General features: G+C 47.4%; 1 protein-coding gene across 1 annotated transcript in view; it reads right to left on the bottom strand.

Moving 5' to 3' along the window:
• Positions 1–13,999, bottom strand: part of HIP1 (huntingtin interacting protein 1) — a 297,153-nt gene extending 283,154 nt beyond the window's left edge. Inside the window, exon 1 of the mRNA XM_063955990.1 lies at positions 13,071–13,999. Within this exon, the coding sequence (XP_063812060.1) occupies positions 13,071–13,088 (18 nt within the window). The 5' untranslated portion in view covers positions 13,089–13,999. The remainder of the gene's footprint in view (positions 1–13,070) is intronic.
• Between the last annotated feature and the right edge of the window lie 9,017 nt (positions 14,000–23,016).

The raw sequence follows: 23,016 nt of genomic DNA, 5'->3' as shown, positions 1-23,016 counted from the left end.
CCGTATAACTTGTGTATCTATTAAACAGTTAACAGTATGAAAAAAACACGTAGCATCAGTCCAACCTGATGAAACTATAACATAACCCTTATGTAAGCAAAACTATATACAAGTCTCGCAGAAGTAGTCCGCACTTGGGACGGGCGCCCAGCATCCTCTACGGACTACGAGAAAAAGATTTACCGGTAGGTTTAAAATCTTATTTTCTCTAACGTCCTAGAGGATGCTGGGTACTCCGTAAGGACCATGGGGATTATACCAAAGCTCCCAAACGGGTGGGAGAGTGCAGATGATTCTGCAGCACCGAATGAGCAAACCTTAGGTCCTCCTCAGCCAGGGTATCAAACTTATAGAACTTGCAAAGGTGTTTGAACCCAACCAAGTAGCAGCTCGGCACAGTTGTAGTGCCGAGACCCCTCGGGCAGCCGCCCAAGACGAGCCCACCTTCCTAGTGGAATGGGCCTTGACCGATTTTGGTAACGGCAATCCAGCCGTAGAATGCGCCTGCTGAATCGTGTTAGAGATCCAGCGAGCAATAGTCTGATTCGAAGCAGGGGCGCCAACCTTGTTGGCTGCATATAGGACAAATAGTGCTTCTGTTTTCCTGACTCTAGCCGTTCTGGCCACATAAATTTTCAAAGCCCTGACTACATCAAGGGACTCGGAATCCTCCAAATCTCGTGTAGCCACAGGCACCACAATAGGTTGGTTCATATGAAAAGATGACACCACCTTAGGCAAGAATTGAGGACGGGTCCGCAATTCCGCCCTATCCACATGGAAAACCAGATAGGGGCTTTTATGAGACAAAGCCGCCAATTCCGACACTCGCCTAGCCGAAGCCAAGGCTAATAACATGACCACCTTCCAAGTGAGATATTTTAACTCCACCGTTTGAAGTGGTACAAACCAGTGCAACTTAAGGAAACTCAACACCACGTTAAGGTCCCAAGGCGCCACCGGAGGTATAAAAGGAGGCTGAATATGCAGCACTCCCTTCACAAAAGTCTGTACTTCTGGGAGAGAAGCCAATTCTTTTTGAAAGAAAATGGATAAGGCCGAAATCTGAACCTTAATGGAGCCTAATTTTAGGCCCAAATTCACTCCAGTCTGTAGGAAGTGAAGGAAACGGCCCAGATGGAATTCTTCCGTAGGAGCATTCCTGGCCTCACACCAAGAAACATATTTTTGCCATATACGGTGATAATGTTTCGCTGTCACGTCTTTCCTAGCCTTTATCAGAGTTGGAATGACCTCATCCGGAATTCCCTTTTCCGGTAGGATCCGGCGTTCAACCGCCATGCCGTCAAACGCAGCCGCGGTAAGTCTTGGAACAGACATGGCCCCTGTTGTAACAGGTCCTGTCTTAGAGGAAGAGGCCACGGATCTTCTGTGAGCATTTCCAGCAGATCCGGATACCAGGTCCTTCGTGGCCAATCTGGAACAATGAGAATTGTTCTCACTCCTCTTTTTCTTATTATTCTCAACACCTTGGGTATAAGAGGAAGAGGAGGAAACACATAGACCGACTGGAACACCCACGGTGTCACTAGGGCGTCTACTGCTACCGCCTGAGGGTCTTTTGATTTGGCGCAATACCTCTGTAGCATTTTGTTGAGGCGGGACGCCATCATGTCTATCTGGGGCAGTCCCTACTGACTTGCAATCTGTGCGAAGACTTCCCGATGAAGTCCCCACTCCCCTGGATGCAGGTCCTATCTGCTGAGGAAGTCTGCTTCCCAGCTGTCCACTCCCGGAATGAACACTGCTGACAGTGCGCTTACATGATTTTCCGCCCAGCGAACAATCCTGGTGGCTTCCGCCATTGCCACTCTGCTCCTTGTGCCGCCTTGGCGGTTTACATGAGCCACTGCGGTGATGTTGTCTGACTGGATCAGAACTGGTTGGTCGCGAAGTAAGTTCTCCGCTTGACGTAGGGCGTTGTATATGGCCCTCAGTTCCAGAATGTTGATGTGAAGTCAAGTCTCTTGACTTGTCCAAAGTCCTTGGAAATTTCTTCCCTGTGTGACTGCTCACCACCCTCTGAGGCTCGCGTCCGTGGTCACCAGGATCCAATCCTGAATGCCGAACCTGCAACCTTCCAAAAGGTGAGCACTCTGCAGCCACCACAGGAGAGATACCCTGGCCCTGGGGGACAGGGTGATCAGCTGATGAATTTGTAGATGTGACCCGGACCACTTGTCCAATAGGACCCATTGGAAAGTCCTTGCATGGAACCTGCCAAAGGGAATGGCTTCGTATGTTGCCACCATTTTTCCCAGGACTTGAGTGCAATGATGCACAGAAACTTGTTTTGGCTTCAATAGGTTCTTGACTAGAGTCATGAGTTCCTGAGCTTTTTCTATCGGAAGAAAAACCCTTTTCTGGTCTGTGTCCAGAATCATGCCCAAGAAGGTCAGACGAGTCGTAGGAACCAGCTGTGACTTCGGGATATTGAGAATCCAGCCGTGTTGCTGTAACACCTTCAATGAAAGTGACACGCTGTTCAGTAACTTCTTTCGTGATCTCGCTTTTATGAAGGGATCGTCCAAGTTTGGGATAATTGTGACACCCTGCTTGCGCAGGAGCAACATCATTTCCGCCATTACCTTGGTGAAAATCCTCGGGGCCGTGGAAAGCCCAAACGGCAACGTCTGAAATTGGTAATGACAATCCTGTACCGCAAATCTCAGGCACGCCTGGTGAGGTAGATAAATGGGGACATGAAGGTATGCATCCTTTATGTCCAGAGATACCATAAAATCCCCCCCTTCCAGGCTGGCGATGACCGCTCTGAGCGATTCCATCTTGAACTTAAACCGTTTTAAGTATAGGTTCAGGGATTTTAAATTCAATATGGGTCTGACCAAACCGTCCGGTTTCGGAACTACAAACAGGGTTGAGTAGTATCCCTTCCCTCTCTGAAGCAGGGGAACTTCGACCACCACTTGTTGAAGACACAATTTGTGAATAGCATTTAACACTATCTCCCTTTCTAGGGGAGAAGTCGGTAGAGCCGATTTGAAAAACCGGTGAGGAGGCACCTCTTCAAATTCCAGCTTGTATCCCTGAGAAACAATTTCTATTGCCCAGGGATCCACCTCTGAGTGAACCCAGATGTGGCTGAAAAGTCGAAGACGTGCCCCCACTGGGGCAGACTTCCTCAGCGGAGCCCCAGCGTCATGCGGTGGATTTTGCAGAGGCCGGGGAGGACTTCTGTTACTGGGAACTAGCTGTACTGTGCAGCTTTTTACCTCTGCCCTTACCTCTGGCAAGAAAGGACGATCCACGTACTCTTTTGCTTTTATTTGAACGAAAGGACTGCATTTGATAATGTGGCGCTTTCTTAGGTTGTGAGGGAACATAAGGCAAAAAATTCGATTTACCTGCCGTAGTTGTAGAGACCAGGTCCGAGAGCCCTTCCCCCAAACAATTCCTCACTCTTGTAAGGTAAGCCCTCCATATGTCTTTTTGAGTCGGCATCACCTGTCCACTGCCGGGTCCAGAGGACTCGTCTAGCAGAAATTGGCATAGCGTTTATTCTGGAACCCAGTAAACTAATGTCTCTTTGAGCATCTCTCATATATAAGACAGCATCCTTTATATGGCCTAGGGTCAAATAAATGGTATCCTTATCTAGGGTCTCAATTTCCGCTGATAAGGAATCTGTCCATGCTGCTACAGCGCTACAAACCCAGGCCGATGCAATTGCCGGTCTGAGTAATGTACCAGAATGTGTGTAAATGGATTTCAAGGTAACCTCCTGCTTGCGGTCAGCAGGATCCTTGAGGGTAGCCGTATCTTGGGATGGCAGCGCTATCTTTTTTGACAAGCGTGTCAACGCTTTGTCCACCTTAGGGGAGGATTCCCACCGTATCCTGTCCGTTGGCGGGAAAGGATACGCCATAAGAATCCTTTTGGGAATCTGCAGTTTTTTGTCTGGAGATTCCCACACTTTTTCACATAATTCGTTTAACTCATGTGAGGAGGGAAAAGTTACCTCAGGCTTCTTTCCCTTATACATGTGTACCCTCGTGTCAGGGACAGGGGGTTCCTCTGTGATGTGCAACACTTCTTTTATTGCAATAATTATATATCGAATACATTTAGCCACTTTTGGCTGTAACTTTGCATCATCGTAGTCGACACTGGAGTCCGAATCCGTGTCGGTATCTGTGTCTCCTGTCTGGGATAGTGGGCGCTTCTGAGACCATGAAAGGTCCCGGCGACATAGGGACAGACATGGGTTCACTCCCTGACTGTTCCTTAGCTTGAGCTTTGTCTAATCTTTTGTGCAATAAGTTCACACTAGCACTTAAAACATTCCTCATATCCATCCAGTCAGGTGTCGGCACCGCCGACGGAGACCTCACATTCATACGCTCCCCTTCCTCCCTAGGTGACCCTTCTACTTCAGACATGTCGACACACGCGTACCGACACACCACACACACAGGGAACCTCTTATCTGAAGATAGTTTCCCCACCAGGCCCTTTGGAGAGACAGAGAGAGAGTATGCCAGCACACACCCCAGCGCTATATGACCCTGGAAAAAAAACACTAAATGTTTATCCAGTAGCGCTGTTTATACTTTATATCCGCCAAATTTCCACCCCACCCCCCCTCTTAAAACCCCTCTATATTAGCAGGGGAGAGTCCGGGGAGCTTCCTCTCAGCGCTGTGCTGTGGAGAAAAATGGTGCTGGTGAGTGCTGAGGGAGAAGCCCCGCCCCCTCGGCGGTGGGCTTCTGTCCCGCTCAAAATTCCTGAAAACTGGCGGGGGCTCTGTTATATACATGTACAGTGCCCATCTGTACATGTATATACTTATTTTGCCAATGGAGAGGTTTTATTGCTGCCCAGGGCGCCCCCCCTGCGCCCTGCACCCTTACAGTGACTGCGGTGTGTGAGGTGTATGGGAGCAATGGCGCACAGCTTTACTGCTGTGCGTTACCTCAGTGAAGATCATGAAGTCTTCTGCCGCCTCTGAAGTCTTCTTTTCTTCTCATACCCACCCGGCTTCTATCTTCCAGCTCTGCGAGGAGGACGGCGGCGCGGCTCTGGGACGGACGGCGAGGGCGAGACCTGCGTACCAATCCCTCTGGAGCTAATGGTGTCCAGTAGCCTAAGAAACAGAGCCTTGAAACTCACAGAAGTAGGTCTGCTTCTCTCTCCTCAGTCCCTCGATGCAGGGAGTCTGTTGCCAACAGGCTCCCTGAAAATAAAAAACCTAACAAATATTCTTTCTGACAGGAAGCTCAGGAGAGCTCCCTGTAGTGCACCCATCTCCTCTGGGCACAGTATCAAACTTAGGTCTGGAGGAGGGGCATAGAGGGAGGAGCCAGTGCACACCCAGACCTAAAGTCTTTCTTAAAGTGCCCATGTCTCCTGCGGAGCCCGTCTATCCCCATGGTCCTTACGGAGTCCCCAGCATCCTCTAGGACGTTAGAGAAAGACAAATATTTATAGGTGTGCATTGTAGCAAAGTGGTCTTTTCCTATAGGATTATGCAAGTCTCTATTTCTATCATCAAAATATTTACAGAATAAAACAGAGCTCTCAATTGACAACTATTAAGTCAGAAAAAGGCAACATGGAGTCCGTACGTGTTGCAAAGTTACAATGTGTATTACAGCTGCTACAGCCTGACAATAAAGTATATAGGTGTCATTTTAATTTTGAAACTTTTTCCACCAAGTTCACAGTTTCTTACATGTTCCAATCACATTTTAGACAATTTTGCAGTATAAATTCAAATTTAGGGGCATATGTAATAGGGTCTGAGATTTCCGGAGGTGCAGGATGCCGGCTGATCTCTGACTTTTTTTTAAAATCACCAATCATTTACAATGTATGGTTCTGCCTTGTAAATGACTGCTGCTTTAAAAAAATGTGGTTAACAGTGACCATATTGGCAGGATGTCGACATGGTTACCATGTTGCCATGTGAAATGTCAACATTCTAAGGATGCTGACGATTAGGGCTAGGCACCACCATGAGGGTTAGACTGGGGTATTTAGGGTTAGGTTGCAGGTGGGGGAGGCTAAAGTTAGGCACTAAGGCAAAGGTTGGCGTTCGGTTGTCAACAATGACCCAAGACTGAACCACAGGGGAGGTGGGGTGGACATTTGCTTTAAAAAAGTATTTTAACTGAGGGTCTGCCCTACTTGTTCATTTGAGTGCATTGCTGGCCGGAGTTCGACAGGATTAGGTTTCAGAGTACTACTCATTTTCTGCCCCACTGAAGTTGGAAAGATATTTCTACAAGAATTTGCAGACACTGTTGCTGATCTAGTTCTGGAGCATCCAAAGATAGCTCATCCTCAGGGATTTCAATGCATGGGTTGATTATGAGCTATCTGGACTTGGCCAAGACCTCCTGTGCACAGTGAATGGTCTGGGCTTAACACAAGTCATTCCTTCTGCCACACATAAAAGTGTCACACTCTTGATCTTGTCTTTCAGATTGGATTAGAAGTTTCTAACCTAAAAATAAACCCAGTCACATGGTCAGACTACCACTCAATTTGGTTCTACCCTTCCAATTAGATCTTTGCCCATGGAGTTGACCAGGTATCGTCCAAGGAAGGGTATGACTCCACAGGCTTTTGCAGCAAATCTGGACCTCTCTGCGATATTGTGGACCTGTGAAGAGCCCTGTTCCCTAGTCCATTACAATAAAAGGTATGTGATGGTTGCAATTGATATTATCGCCCCTGTGCATATTCAACCGTGCTAACCACACTGTCAAGCTCCCTGGTTTGACAACAGTGTCAATGAGCTCAAGAAAAGGGGACGTAGGCTGGAAAGACAATATAGGAAGATTAACCTGGTAGAGGACAAAATAAAACCAGTAAAACATAATAAGGAATACAGTATCAACCCACAATCACCCATAAGAAATCAGAGTTCCTGTCAAATGAGTTCACGGTAGCAAACAATAGGCCAGCTCAACTTTTCTGCACAGTGGAGATGCTAAGCTAACATGTCTGCACCCTAACGAAACCCTCTCCCAGGCAAGATGCAATGAGTTTGCAAATTTCTTTGTAGATAAAGTATCTGCCATTCAGGCTGTAATCTGCGCAGTGCCATCAAAGGAGTGCCAAATTCCAAAGACTGCCAAATTATGCCATCTGTCTTCATGGACCAGATTTGACCCAATGAATGTAAAAGACATTGCAGAAATTGCCCGAATGTTGCATCCCACTATCTGTGATCTGGACCCTGCCTCCACCAAGCTTATTAATACGATGTATGTACATAATTGACCCTGTATTTGCAAAAATTGTTCAGTGGTCTTTGCAGATAAGAATTTATCCTGAACCACTAAAGGTAGCAATTGTTAGATCTCTCCTTAAAAAAAAACTAATTTAGATCCTGACTGCAAGACCAACTATAGACCGGTATCAAACATTCCTTTTCTAGGAAAGGTTATTGAGGAAGTGGTTGCAACTCAACTGGAAACCCGCCTAACAAACCATGATATTTATGATACATAACTAGTGTGAGTGTGTGTGTGTGTGTGTGTGTGTGTGTGTGTGTGTGTGTGTGTGTGTGTGTGTGTGTTAAATGATCTTCTGATGGCAAGAGACAGAGTGACTGTTCAATCTCTGCAGCATTTGATACAATGGATTCTGATTGAGTGTCTGAAAAAAATTTGTGGACTGGATCAAATCATTTCTCACCGGCAGATCACAGAGAGATTCATCTAAAGTATACTCATCGTCACCAGTGCCACTGCCATTTGGTGTTCCACAAGGTTCTATACTATCCCCCATGCTTTTTGCGATATACATGCTACCACCAGATGAATAAACCAGGCACATGGCCTGGTCTACCACTGCTATGCAGATGATACACAACTGCACCTGTCATTTGCTCCGGGCACTGAGAACCCAATAACAACCCTAAATGACTGTCTAGCTGATCTCCAGGAGTGGATGAGTGGCAGTTGGCTGTGACTGAATCCTGATAAAACATAGGTCCTTATGATAGTACCTCAACATTAAAGGACAAGAATGCAGCATAGCCAGACAACTGGACTTACAATTCGGGGTTTAGAACTGCAAAACTGCAAAACACTGATCATGTACAGAATCTTGGAGTTGTCCTGGATGGTGGCTTAACACTCAAACATCACATATCAGAAAAATCAAATCCTCATTCTTTCATCTGAGGAACAGATCCAGAATCAAGCACTTAATTCCCTCTGAAGATCTGCCAAATGTCATACATGCATTTGTATCATCTCGATTAGACTACTGCAATGCGCCTACCTTGGCCTCCCAACAACAGAATTGCTCCGCTTACAGCTGGTACAATCGGTTAAACAACCAGCCCTGTTCCAGTCACATAACACCGACTCTCTACTCCCTCAACTGGCTGCCTACAAGATGGCGAATCGCTTTCAAGATTGGCTTACTTACTTTCAAAGCCCTACATGACCAGGGACCTAGGTACATGAAGAAGCTTCTGATTCCATATTGCCCCACTCGTTTGCTGTTATATGTAGATGAAGGACTTTTAACAGTACCTAGAATCTCCTGTAATTCATCTGGGGGTCGAGCTTTTACCCATGTGGCTCCAACTCTTTGAAACGTACTTCCCCGCACAGTTTGAGAGGACCCCACTCTAGAATCCTTCAAAAACAGACTCAAGACTTTTCTGTTAATCAAGCATTCTCTTAATATCCCTTTAGTACCTCCATGCTCTCTGTATTTTATGAAAAGCTTTTGTGTACTTCATTGTTATTGTACTGTATTATGTAAATTTTACTGTATTAAAAAAAATATATATTATTATTATTATTATTATTATTATTATTATTGTTATTAGGCTGGGAGATTAGTGGGTAAATCCGTCCAAAAACTGACGGTCCCATAGAGGTCTAACCCAGAAGTGATTGTCACATGACCGCCGGGATCTGGAAGCGCAGGAAACATTGGAAGAAGGTAAGAGTCCACTAGACCACAGGAACGGTTTGTTGATCATGTTGACATATCATTGGGTACATATGATGAATGCCGACATGGTCACCATCGACAAATCATACCACACCTGTCCCATTGATTATCTACTGCTGTAAATGATCCAAAATACAAAGCTGTGTAACAAATTCAATTATTTTCTGGGTTGCAACCAGGCAGGGCCGTCACTAGGTGTGTGCAGATGGTACTTTGCCCACAGCACATTTGCCCTGAGGGCACACCTTCCACACACACAAACCCCCCCCCCGGAGGGACTGCATATTCCCCCATTGATGATAATAATAATAATAATAATAATAATAATAATTTTATTTATATAGCGCTCTTTCTCCAACAGGACTCAAGGCGCTTAGGGCCGCGGCCACTCCCATGTGCGCTCTCCGCAGCCCCGAACTCAGAGCCTCAGCCACTGCACTCCCGTGGCCAGCCCCCTCTCTTGTCCTGCAGTGAGTTCCGGGTTAGGAGCCTACGTACTGCACTGCACTCCACTCTCCACTCTCCTCTCCTACAGGGCGGTAAGGTGCTCTACTTGAAATAATGCGTAGAAGGGAGTCTAGCTGGCGTAATGTGTATTATGTGCTCTACCTGGTGTAACATGTGTAAGGGAACTCTACCTACCGTAATGTGTAAAAGGGGACTCTACCTGCCGTAATGTGTTAAAGGGAGCTCTACCTGCTGTAATGTGTAAAAGGGAGTTCTACCTGCCATAATGAGTATAATGTGCTCTACCTGCTGTAATGTGTAAAAGGGGCTCTATTTACCGTAATGTGTAAAAAGGAGCTCTACCTGCCGTAATGTGTATAATGTGCTCTACCTGCCATAATGTGTAAAAGGGGGCTCTACCTGCTGTAATGTGTAAAAGGGGGCTCTACCTGGAGTAATGTGAAAAAGGGGGCTCTACCTGGCATAATGTGTGACAGGGGCTCTACCTGGCGTAATGTGTAAAAGGGGCTCTAGCTGGTGTAATGTGTAAAACGGGGCTCTACCTGGCGTAATGTGTGACAGGGGCTCTACCTGGCGTAATGTGTAAAAGGGGCTCTACCTGGTATAATGTGTGTAAGTGGCGCTACTGTGCGGCATAATTTGAATAATGGAGACTACTGCACTACTCTATGTGCTCTACCTGCCGTAATGTGTAAAAGGGGGCTCTACCAGCTGTAATGTGTAAAAGACGGCTCTACCTGCTGGAATGTGTAAAAGGGAGCTCTACCTGCCATAATGAGTATAATGTTCTCTACCTACCGTAATGTGTAAAAGGGGGCGCTACCTGCTATATTGAGTATAATGTGCTCTACCTGCCATAATGTGTAAAAGAGAGCTCTACCTGCCAAAATGAGTATAATGTGCTCTACCTGCTGTAATGCGTAAAAGGGGGCTCTACCTGCCATAATGTGTAAAAGGGAGCTCAACCTGACGTAATGTGTAAAAGGGGACTCTACCTGCCATAATGTGTGAAAGGGGGCCCTACCTGCCGTAATGTGCAAAAGGGAGCTCAACCTGCCAAAATGTGTAAAAGGGGACTCTACCTGTCGTAATGTGTAAAAGGAGGTTCTACCTGGTGTCATGTGTAAAAGGGAGCTCTACCTGGCGTAATGTGTAAAAGGGTGCTCTACCTGGCATAATGTGTGACAGGGACTCTACCTGGCATAATGTGTGACAGGGGCTCTACCTGGCGTAATTTGTGACAGGGGCTCTACCTGGCGTAATGTGTAAAAGGGGCTCTAGCTGGTGTAATGTGTAAAACGAGGCTCTACCTGGCGTAATGTGTGACAGGGGCTCTACCTGACGTAATGTGTAAAAGGGGCTCTACCTGGTGTAATGTGTGTAAGTGACGCTACTGTGCGGCATGATTTGAATGATGGAGACTACTGCACAGCGTAATATAAATTGGTATTATTTAGCGGCCATGCCCCTTCCCAGGGAAGCCACACCCCTATATTTTTGGCGCACACCTACGGTGCGCACTGGCCCTGTTTTAAATAACGGGGGGGGGATGCTGTTTCTTGCACACAGCACTAGAATGTCTAGTTATGGCACTGCCACCAGGAGAGGGCAAAGGTGACAGCTACCGAATCTTCATTGGGCCACACCTCACCAGGATTCACCTTTTGTGATAGCTCCCATCTTGTTATACTGTACTGGTAGTATGAGCTGAATTGTTCTCAGTGATAACAATTTACTTTTAACTGTAACAAATATGAGTATCAGGAGTTAGTTTTCTTATCTACAACCCACCAAAGCCCAAACACATACACAAACACACTACTTCCCATCTCTGGAGACATCACCTATAGGCTGCTGAGAAACAGGTTCTACTAAAGTGCAATGTTTGGTTCTAGTTTTGTGTCTAAAAAAATGTAAGTTACATCACCATAATCTGATGTAAACTAGTTATTTTTACATCCCTTAAAGTCTGATAACATATGGCAATATCTATCACAGGCTAAATTTAAGAAAAGACACACGAGACCTTTTCCTTAAAGCGTATTACAACTTTTACCTGCAAATGACCATTGTAGTTCTATTATATTGCCAAATCATGTGGACAGGGCCTACTAATTCTTGGAGTATCATTCTCCCTAAGTTGGGTACACACCTATTCAATCCCCGGCTGAATGGGTTAAACGCCCCCAATCAACCGGCGGTATGTTTCCAGCCATGAACCCCTGTGAGGCGGCAGCAGTGGCAGTGCGGTAAGCAGCTACTATAAGGGGATTGGAAGGTCATCTGTGCAGCACATAACATACGACCTCAATTTCCCGACCGTAATATGAGCGTTATAAGTCGTTTTACAGCTAACGATCCCTGTATACACACCAATACAAATGCTGGACAGTCACCCAATATCGGGAGAACGGGCCGACGATTGTATAGGTGTGTACCCAGCTTTACTCTACAGCTCACTGCTTTCTGGATTCCAGATTGGAGTGGCATAGTTACCAATGGAACGCTAATAAATGTCTGTTCTATCTGCATTTAATATTATATGTAAATGTGGCCTAGTAATAGAGATAGCTATAAAACAAAGTGTGTGTGTGTGTGTGTGTGTGTGTGTGTGTGTGTGTGTGTGTGTGTGTGTGTGTGTGTGTGTGTGTGTGTGTGTGTGTATACTATGCAATGTACCCTACCTAAAATGAGGATTGTATAAATGTATGTAACTGTATTACCATCATCATTACTGTTTTCCATTAGGTTGTATAGCATGTGCTTAGAACATCTGCTAGAGATAGGAGCTTTCCAATAAAAAGTTATTTAAGTAAATAAAAAAAATAAAAAAAAATGTGCTCTTTATAACAGTAATTGACATTTTTAAGCTAAAATCTCTAATTACAAATCAGATAATATTTTTGACAAAAAAAGGATTTTAATAATTGCTGTCGATTATTTTCCATTAGATAAATAAAAGATACTTGATATACTGTAAGAACTTGGGAGGTCTCCAGATGAGCAGACCAGGCATTACTTGCCTCTAGCACTGTTATTGGTGGACTGCACATTGTTTCATACAGTATCATTCCCTCCACATATCAGCCATCCAGGATGCTACAGGCAGCTAGAACTGTTATTTCATTTTCAAAGTATTTGAATAACAAATTGAATGGCCGCCAAAAGCACAATATAAACAACTTTTGTTTTATTGTTCCCACTGTAATGGAAGCATAAACAAAGTCATGTTTTACCATTTTTAATTGTACTTTTTCAGAATTTTTAAACTTTTATGCAAACTTATTTACATATATTTGTCTGTGAAAAGAATGAAAAAGTAAATATCCTCCAGAACCTGCTTTTCATGTTACACACACAGTATATTATTCACCAGCATTAATGTTCTGTGAAATAATCTGGACCAGTCAGTAAGAAGCACTGGTGAAAGTAACAGGATTTCTCATCATGCTGCTGTTTTTCCACTTCATCCACTCAGTACTGCAACAACTTTGCTGCCATGCTGCTCTCGTCACTGAAAACATTGCATTGCTGTAAGAGACATCCCTGAGCCCTGTATAACCAGGGAGCTGCAAGTCTGAGGATTGTTAAACCACTACATGCATGTCTTATACCACTTTATTTTGGGTCCTACTCACCATTTTGCCAGAGTCCATGTTTCCAATAAGATCCCCTGCAGGTCACTGGAGGACCCTCCTGCTGCCGCCTCTGTATATAAGCTCTAGCAGTGATCAGGATGCTTGCAGCAGCAGCATTATCACACAGTGCACTCAGTGCTGGAAATGACCATAGTTAGGAACTATCAGACAGTCTGCCTGGGGGGCAGGGATACAAACTTACACACACAGATGAGCTAAGAGGATTTAGACAAATCAGTTAAAGAGGCATCATCACATAGAGTGAGGGTGGGCACAGGCATGGGGGGTAAACAACTGCATCAATATCAGGACTTAGGCAGGCAGATGAGGAAGAGAGAGGGGGGTGGGCACAAAGTGATGCAGAGAGGGCGCTCCAGAACCAGCCATACGAAAAGCTGAGTGTAAGTAAATAGCATCAAAGAGAAAGTGTAATAAGCAGCAATGGACAGATGGCACTGAGGCAGTTACACACAGCAGGGAGGGCACAGACAGAGAGGGGTGGGTGGGGGGTGTTCAGTGCAGACTGGCAGATCGATGCATAGAGAGACACACACTGTGTACAGGGAGACAGCAGCCAGAGAGGGAGCTCTCAGTCTCTTCCACATCCAGACCATACAGGGAACAAAGGGATGGTGGCTGGGACAGGGCAGCGCACAGACCCCCAGGCTCATCCAGCAAGTGGTCTCTGGTCAGACTGCCTGGCAGCATCAGGCGGCCAACTCTCTTCCTGCTGCTGAAAGTGAGACATACAGAGAGAGGGGGAAAGGCAGAGAGACAGCCCCCAGAGAGGAGGAGCGCAGGATGGAGAGAGGGGGAGAGCCCCAGGATGGGAGGGGAGGACAGTGGGATCATGGAAGCCCCCCCATCTCTGAGTCTGGCTAGCAGGCTGGAGGGGATTGGTCTGGGCATGTGTCTGTCCCCCTATTAGAATAAGAATAGCTGCCTATTGTGCTGACTGGAGCGGGAGGAGAGTGAGAACGCCTGCTCATGTCTCTCTCATAACAAACCAGTCAGACTGCTATCCCGCTAGCTGGGATTAGATGTAGCATGATGAGTGTCCGCTACTCATCAGTCAGTCAGGGGGCTGCTAGCGTCCTGGGTGATCATTACTGTATTGCAGGGAGGAGAGATACAGTGTGTCCATCATGTCACATTTGTATAACCCCTTGGGTGCCGGGCGTGAGCGTGTGTAACGCTTCTCACTCTCTGCCAATGACACAGGACAGACACACGCCCCAGTGATGCCATCTGCTACATAATGCCAGCATGTGTGATGCCAGCTCAAGCACACAAGCTCATTCACACAGATACCCTACCAGTGTGCCGCATGACTGACACAGTATATCTAATCTATCTCTAAAATTATTGTACATCTACATACTATATGTATTGTATATATATATATATATATATATATATATATATATATATTTCTCTGACGTCCTAGTGGATGCTGGGACTCCGTCAGGACCATGGGGATTAGCGGCTCCGCAGGAGACAGGGCACAAAAATAAAAGCTTTAGGACTAGGTGGTGTGCACTGGCTCCTCCCCCTATGACCCTCCTCCAAGCCTCAGTTAGGTTTTTGTGCCCGTCCGAGCAGGGTGCAATCTAGGTGGCTCTCCTAAAGAGCTGCTTAGAAAAAGTTATTAGGTTTTTTATTTTCAGTGAGTCCTGCTGGCAACAGGCTCACTGCAACGAGGGACTTAGGGGAGAAGAAGTGAACTCACCTGCGTGCAGGATGGATTGGCTTCTTAGGCTACTGGACACCACTAGCTCCAGAGGGATCGAACACAGGCCCAGCCATGGAGTCCGGTCCCGGAGCCGCGCCGCCGACCCCCTTGCAGATGCCGAAAAGTGAAGAGGTCCAGAAACCGGCGGCAGAAGACTTTTCAGTCTTCATGAGGTAGCGCACAGCACTGCAGCTGTGCGCCATTGTTGTCAGCACACTTCACACCAGCGGTCACTGAGGGTGCAGGGCGCTGGGGGGGGGGCGCCCTGGGCAGCAATGATAATACCTTGTTCTGGCTAAAAATACATCACATATAGCCCCTGGGGCTATATGGATGTATTTAACCCCTGCCAGGTCTCACAAACACCGGGAGAAGAGCCCGCCGAAATAGGGGGCGGGGCCTATCTCCTCAGCACACAGCGCCATTTTCCTGCACAGCTCCGCTGCGAGGAAGGCTCCCAGGACTCTCGCCTGCACTGCACTACAGAAACAGGGTAAAAAAACAGAGAGGGGGGGCACTTTTTTGGCGATATTGATATATTAAGCTGCTATAAAGGAAACAACACTTCTGTAGGGTTGTTCCTATATATTTATAGCGCTTGGGTGTGTGCTGGCAAACTCTCCCTCTGTCTCCCCAAAGGGCTAGTGGGGTCCTGTCTTCGATAAGAGCATTCCCTGTGTGTCTGCTGTGTGTCGGTACGTGTGTGTCGACATGTATGAGGACGATGTTGGTGTGGAGGCGGAGCAATTGCCGGTAATGGTGATGTCACCCCCTAGGGAGTCGACACCGGAATGGATGGCTTTGTTTATGGAATTACGTGATAATGTCAGCGCGTTACAAAAATCAGTTGACGACATGAGACGGCCGGCAAACCAGTTAGTACCTGTCCAGGCGTCTCAGACACCGTCAGGGGCTGTAAAACGCCCTTTACCTCAGTCGGTCGACACAGACCCAGACACGGACACCGAATCTAGTGTCGACGGTGAAGAAACAAACGTATTTTCCAGTAGGGCCACACGTTATATGATCACGGCAATGAAGGAGGCTTTGCATATCTCTGATACTGCAAGTACCACAAAAAGGGGTATTATGTGGGGTCTGAAAAAACTACCTGTAGTTTTTCCTGAATCAGAGGAATTGAATGAAGTGTGTGATGAAGCGTGGGTTAACCCCGATAGAAAACTGCTAATTTCAAAGAAGTTATTGGCATTATATCCTTTCCCGCCAGAGGTTAGGGCGCGCTGGGAAACACCCTCTAGGGTGGATAAGGCACTCACACGCTTATCAAAACAAGTGGCGTTACCGTCTCCTGAAACGGCCGCCCTCAAGGATCCAGCTGATAGGAGGCTGGAAACTACCCTGAAAAGTATATACACTCATACTGGTGTTATACTGCGACCAGCCATCGCCTCAGCATGGATGTGCAGTGCTGGGGTGGTTTGGTCGGATTCCCTGACTGAAAATATTGATACCCTGGATAGGGACAGTATTTTATTGACTATAGAGCAATTAAAGGATGCTTTTCTTTATATGCGAGATGCTCAGAGGGATATTTGCACTCTGGCATCGAGAGTAAGTGCGATGTCCATATCTGCCAGAAGAAGTTTATGGACGCGACAGTGGTCAGGTGATGCGGATTCCAAACGGCATATGGAAGTATTGCCGTATAAAGGGGAGGAATTATTTGGGGTCGGTCTATCGGATTTGGTGGCCACGGCAACAGCCGGGAAATCCACCTTTTTACCTCAGGTCCCCTCCCAACAGAAAAAGACACCGTCTTTTCAGCCGCAGTCCTTTCGTTCCTATAAGAACAAGCGGGCAAAAGGACAGTCATATCTGCCCCGAGGCAAAGGAAAGGGTAAGAGAGTGCACCAAGCAGCTCCCTCCCAGGAGCAGAAGCCCTCCCCGGCTTCTGCAAAGCCCTCAGCATGACGTTGGGGCTTTACAAGCGGACTCAGGGGCGGTGGGGGGTCGACTCAAGAATTTCAGCGCACAGTGGGCTCACTCACAGGTGGACCCCTGGATCCTGCAGGTAGTATCTCAGGGTTACAGGTTGGAATTCGAGAAGTCTCCCCCTCGCCGGTTCCTAAAGTCTGCTCTGCCAACGTCTCCCTCAGACAGGGCGACGGTATTGGAAGCCATTCACAAGCTGTATTCTCAGCAGGTGATAGTCAAGGTACCCCTCCTACAACAGGGAAAGGGGTATTATTCCACACTATTGTGGTACCGAAGCCGGACGGCTCGGTAAGACCTATTCTAAATCTGAAATCTTTGAACCTGTACATACAAAAATTCAAGTTCAAGATGGAGTCACTCAGAGCAGTGATAGCGAATCTGGAAGAAGGGGACTTTATGGTGTCCCTGGACATCAAGGATGCTTACCTGCATGTCCCAATTTGCCCTTCACATCAAGGGTACCTCAGGTTCGTGGTGCAAAACTGTCATTATCAGTTTCAGACGCTGCCGTTTGGATTGTCCACGGCACCTCGGGTCTTTACCAAGGTAATGGCCGAAATGATGTTTCTTCTGCGAAGAAAAGGTGTATTAATTATCCCTTACTTGGACGATCTCCTGATAAGGGCAAGGTCCAGAGAACAGCTGGAGGACGTAGTAGCACTAACCCAAGTAGTGCTGCAACAGCACGGGTGGATTCTGAATTTTCCAAAATCTCAATTGACCCCGACGACACGTCTGCTGTTCCTGGGAATGATTCTGGACACGGTTCAGAAAAAGGTGTTTCTTCCGGAGGAGAAAGCCAGGGAGTTATCCGAACTTGTCAGGAACCTCCTAAAACCAGGAAAAGTGTCTGTGCATCAATGCACAAGAGTCCTGGGAAAAATGGTGGCTTCTTACGAAGCGATTCCATTCGGCAGATTCCACGCACGAACTTTTCAGTGGGATCTGCTGGACAAATGGTCCGGATCGCATCTGCAGATGCATCAGCGGATAACTTTGTCTCCACGGACAAGGGTGTCTCTTCTGTGGTGGTTGCAGAGTGCTCATCTGTTAGAGGGCCGCAGATTCGGCATACAGGACTGGGTCCTGGTGACCACGGATGCCAGTCTGAGAGGCTGGGGAGCGGTCACACAGGGAAGAAACTTCCAGGGAGTGTGGTCAAGCCTGGAGATGTCTCTTCACATAAATATACTGGAGCTAAGAGCGATTTACAATGCTCTAAGCCTGGCAAAACCCCTGCTTCAGGGTCAGCCGGTGTTGATCCAGTCGGACAACATCACGGCAGTCGCCCACGTAAACAGACAGGGCGGCACAAGAAGCAGGAGGGCAATGGCAGAAGCTGCAAGGATTCTTCGCTGGGCGGAAGATCATGTGATAGCACTGTCAGCAGTGTTCATTCCGGGAGTGGACAACTTGGAAGCGGACTTCCTCAGCAGACACGATCTACACCCGGGAGAGTGGGGACTTCATCCAGAAGTCTTCCACATGATTGTGAACCGTTGGGAAAAACCAAAGGTGGATATGATGGCGTCCCGCCTCAACAAAAAACTGGACAGGTATTGCGCCAGGTCAAGAGACCCTCAGGCAATAGCTGTGGACGCTCTGGTAACACCGTGGGTGTTCCAGTCAGTGTATGTGTTTCCTCCTCTGCCTCTCATACCAAAAGTACTGAGAATTATACGGCAAAGGGGAGTAAGAACGATACTCGTGGCTCCGGATTGGCCAAGAAGAACTTGGTACCCGGAACTTCAGGAGATGCTCACGGAAGATCCGTGGCCTCTACCTCTAAGACGGGACATGCTTCAGCAGGGACCGTGTCTATTCCAAGACTTACCGCGGCTGCGTTTGACGGCATGGCGGTTGAACGCCGAATTCTAAGGAAAAAAGGCATTCCGGAAGAGGTCATCCCTACCCTGGTAAAAGCCAGGAAGGAGGTGACTGCACAACATTATCACCGCATTTGGAGAAAATATGTTGCGTGGTGTGAGGCCAGGAAGGCCCCGACGGAGGAATTTCAACTGGGTCGATTCCTACATTTCCTGCAAACAGGATTGTCTATGGGCCTCAAGTTAGGGTCCATTAAGGTTCAAATTTCGGCCCTGTCGATTTTCTTCCAGAAAGAATTGGCTTCAGTTCCTGAAGTCCAGACTTTTGTAAAAGGAGTACTACATATACAGCCCCCGGTTGTGCCCCCAGTGGCTCCGTGGGATCTTAATGTAGTTTTGGATTTTCTCAAATCCCATTGGTTTGAGCCACTCAAATCGGTGGATTTGAAATATCTTACATGGAAAGTAACCATGCTACTGGCCCTGGCTTCAGCCAGGAGAGTGTCAGAATTGGCGGCTTTATCGTATAAAAGCCCATATCTGATTTTCCATTCGGACAGGGCAGAACTGCGGACGCGTCCTCAGTTTCTGCCTAAGGTGGTTTCAGCGTTTCACCTGAACCAGCCTATTGTGGTGCCTGCGGCTACTAGCGATTTGGAGGATTCCAAGTTGCTGGACGTTGTCAGGGCATTGAAAATATATATTTCAAGGACGGCTGGAGTCAGAAAATCTGACTCGCTGTTTATACTGTATGCACCCAACAAGCTGGGTGCTCCTGCTTCTAAGCAGACGATTGCTCGTTGGATTTGTAGCACAATTCAACTTGCACATTCTGTGGCAGGCCTGCCACAGCCTAAATCTATCAAGGCCCATTCCACAAGGAAGGTGGGCTCATCTTGGGCGGCTGCCCGAGGGGTCTCGGCATTACAACTCTGCCGAGCAGCTACGTGGTCGGGGGAGAACACGTTTGTAAAATTCTACAAATTTGATACCCTGGCTAAAGAGGACCTGGAGTTCTCTCATTCGGTGCTGCAGAGTCATCCGCACTCTCCCGCCCGTTTGGGAGCTTTGGTATAATCCCCATGGTCCTGACGGAGTCCCAGCATCCACTAGGACGTCAGAGAAAATAAGATTTTACTTACCGATAAATCTATTTCTCGTAGTCCGTAGTGGATGCTGGGCGCCCATCCCAAGTGCGGATTGTCTGCAATACTTGTACATAGTTATTGTTACAAAAAAATCGGGTTGTTATTGTTGTGAGCCGTCTGTTCAGAGGCTCCTACGTTTGTCATACTGTTAACTGGGTTCAGATCACAGGTTGTACGGTGTGATTGGTGTGGCTGGTATGAGTCTTACCCGGGATTCAAAATCCTTCCTTATTGTGTACACTCGTCCGGGCACAGTATCCTAACTGAGGCTTGGAGGAGGGTCATAGGGGGAGGAGCCAGTGCACACTACCTAGTCCTAAAGCTTTTATTTTTGTGCCCTGTCTCCTGCGGAGCCGCTAATCCCCATGGTCCTGACGGAGTCCCAGCATCCACTACGGACTACGAGAAATAGATTTATCGGTAAGTAAAATCTTATTATATATATATATATATATATTTATAGATACACACACACACACATATATATACACGAGGGGTGTGCAATAAATTTCCAAATGTGGAAAAAGTATAATATTTACAAACAAGGTGAACATTAAATTTTTTCAAAGTATTCGCCAGAGGAGTCTGTAGAGTTGCATGCACTCATACCACTTGGTGAAGTAGCTGGACCAGGGTTGATGCCAGATTCAAGTGGCCTAAGGGACCTTTTACGTCAGGGGGAGGAGGCACGACACAAGGGGGAGGAGCTAGGCCAGCGGGATAGTTCCTCTACTATCCACGCCACCAACTATTACCTTTAGTAATCAGGTGGCGAGCGAAGCGAGCCCGCGAGGGTACTTTTATGGTACCCTGTTCGGCCGTAGCTCCTCCCCCTGGTGACGTGTCTTCTCCCCTAGTGACGTCAGAAGGTCCCTTCTCCCACTCCGATTTAGAACCAACCTTGTCGTGATGGAGAATGGCACCACGAGTGAGAGTTCTTGGACGGCGCCTGGAAATGACTTCCAACACTTGCGGCAGGCATTGGTTGGCACACCAATCCCCAGTGACGGTGCGGTGCTGTACAAGTGGTACAGTAGTCTTATCACCAAGTCAGCTGATAGAGCAACCTGCATGTAGACACCTTGCTCAGGCCAAGCTTTATGTGTAGGGGTTCGGTATGATATCCTGCCGCACGGGATGCTACGCTCGCCACAGGTTCTATTCTCCCTCTATGGGTGTTGTGGACACCCATAGAGGGGAAATCACCTAACTCGTCATTATACTGGCTGCGGTATGGTACACTCATCAGTATTGTGACAGCCAGGATCCCGACGAGCGGAATGCTAACCGCATACCATGTGGAGTATCAAGTGATGGATTTTGGTGAGATGCATATCTCCTCTAACTGGGCAACGGTCACCAGAGCACCCATCTCAACTATAGCCCGCACGGCAGCCACATTGTCCTCAGTGATAGCGGACATAGGTCAGTTCCTCGTCTTCCAGGGACCGTCTCTGCAAACCACTCGAACACAGTGGTTCGGGACAGTGCTTACGCCCGAAAAGCAGCTTGCAGTTGGTAAAAATCTCCCCTGCTGTCGCAGACCACTCTTGTAGTCGTAGAAGATCATGGTTCTCCAGTGGCCTGTGTTGAGCTTCATAACAAGTTCGTGAAGCAAGTGAACATGCTGACTTCTTCGGTGTGCGGTGCTGCTTATATACCGGTCTGTGCCTTGACTTTTCACAAGAACTTTAGTCAGAGATTACAGTTCACAACCAGGCAGTCAGATTGTGTCTACACTACCTGTGCACTGCACATCAGAAAACTTATTTCACACCACTTGATCGATACACACACACACACACACACACACACACACGGTGAGGTTGTTGCAGCATTACAAAATACTTTTTCTCTATCGTCCTAGTGGATGCTGGGGTTCCTGAAAGGACCATGGGGAATAGCGGCTCCGCAGGAGACAGGGCACAAAAGTAAAGCTTTCCGATCAGGTGGTGTGCACTGGCTCCTCCCCCTATGACCCTCCTCCAGACTCCAGTTAGATTTTTGTGCCCGGCCGAGAAGGGTGCAATTCTAGGTGGCTCTCCTAAAGAGCTGCTTAGAGAAAGTTTAGCTTAGGTTTTTTATTTTACAGTGAGTCCTGCTGGCAACAGGATCACTGCAACGAGGGACAGAGGGGAGAAGAAGTGAACTCACCTGCGTGCAGGATGGATTGGCTTCTTGGCTACTGGACATCAGCTCCAGAGGGACGATCACAGGTACAGCCTGGATGGTCACCGGAGCCGCGCCGCCGGCCCTCTTGCAGATGCTGAAGTAAGAAGAGGTCCAGAATCGGCGGCTGAAGACCCTTGCAGTCTTCTAAAGGTAGCGCACAGCACTGCAGCTGTGCGCCATTTTCCTCTCAGCACACTTCACACGCAGTCACTGAGGGTGCAGGGCGCTGGGGGGGGGCGCCCTGGGAGGCAAATGTAAACCTATATACTGGCTAAAAATACCTCACATATAGTCCCCAGAGGCTATATGGAGATATTTAACCCCTGCCAAACTTCACTAAAGAGCGGGAGACGAGCCCGCCGGAAAAGGGGCGGGGCCTATCTCCTCAGCACACAGCGCCATTTTCTCTCACAGAAAGGCTGGAGAGAAGGCTCCCAGGCTCTCCCCTGCACTGCACTACAGAAACAGGGTTTAAACAGAGAGGGGGGGCACTAATTGGCGATATAAATATATATATAAAGATGCTATTAGGGAGAAACACTTATATAAGGTTGTCCCTATGTAATTATAGCGTTTTTTTGGTGTGTGCTGGCAAACTCTCCCTCTGTCTCTCCAAAGGGCTAGTGGGTCCTGTCCTCTGTCAGAGCATTCCAGGTGTGTGTGCTGTGTGTCGGTACGTGTGTGTCGACATGTATGAGGACGATGTTGGAGGAGGCGGAGAAATTGCCTGTAAGGGTGATGTCACTCTCTAGGGAGTCGACACCGGAATGGATGGCTTATTTAGGGAATTACGTGAGAATGTCAACACGCTGCAAGGTCGGTTGACGACATGAGACGGCCGACAAACAATTAGTACCGGTCCAGGCGTCTCAGAAACACCGTCAGGGGTTTTTAAAAAAACGCCCATTTACCTCAGTCGGTCGACACAGACACACACGGACACTGAATCCAGTGTCGACGGTGAATAAACAAACGTATTCCTCATTAGGGCCACACGTTAAGGGCAATGAAGGAGGTGTTACATATTTCTGATACTACAAGTACCACAAAAGATGGGTATTATGTGGAAGTGAAAAAACTACCTGTAGTTTTTCCTGAATCAGATAAAATAA

Source organism: Pseudophryne corroboree, chromosome 2 (genome assembly GCF_028390025.1).
Source record: "Pseudophryne corroboree isolate aPseCor3 chromosome 2, aPseCor3.hap2, whole genome shotgun sequence".
NCBI lineage: Eukaryota > Metazoa > Chordata > Amphibia > Anura > Myobatrachidae > Pseudophryne > Pseudophryne corroboree.
This window is presented reverse-complemented; position numbering and strand designations above follow the sequence as displayed.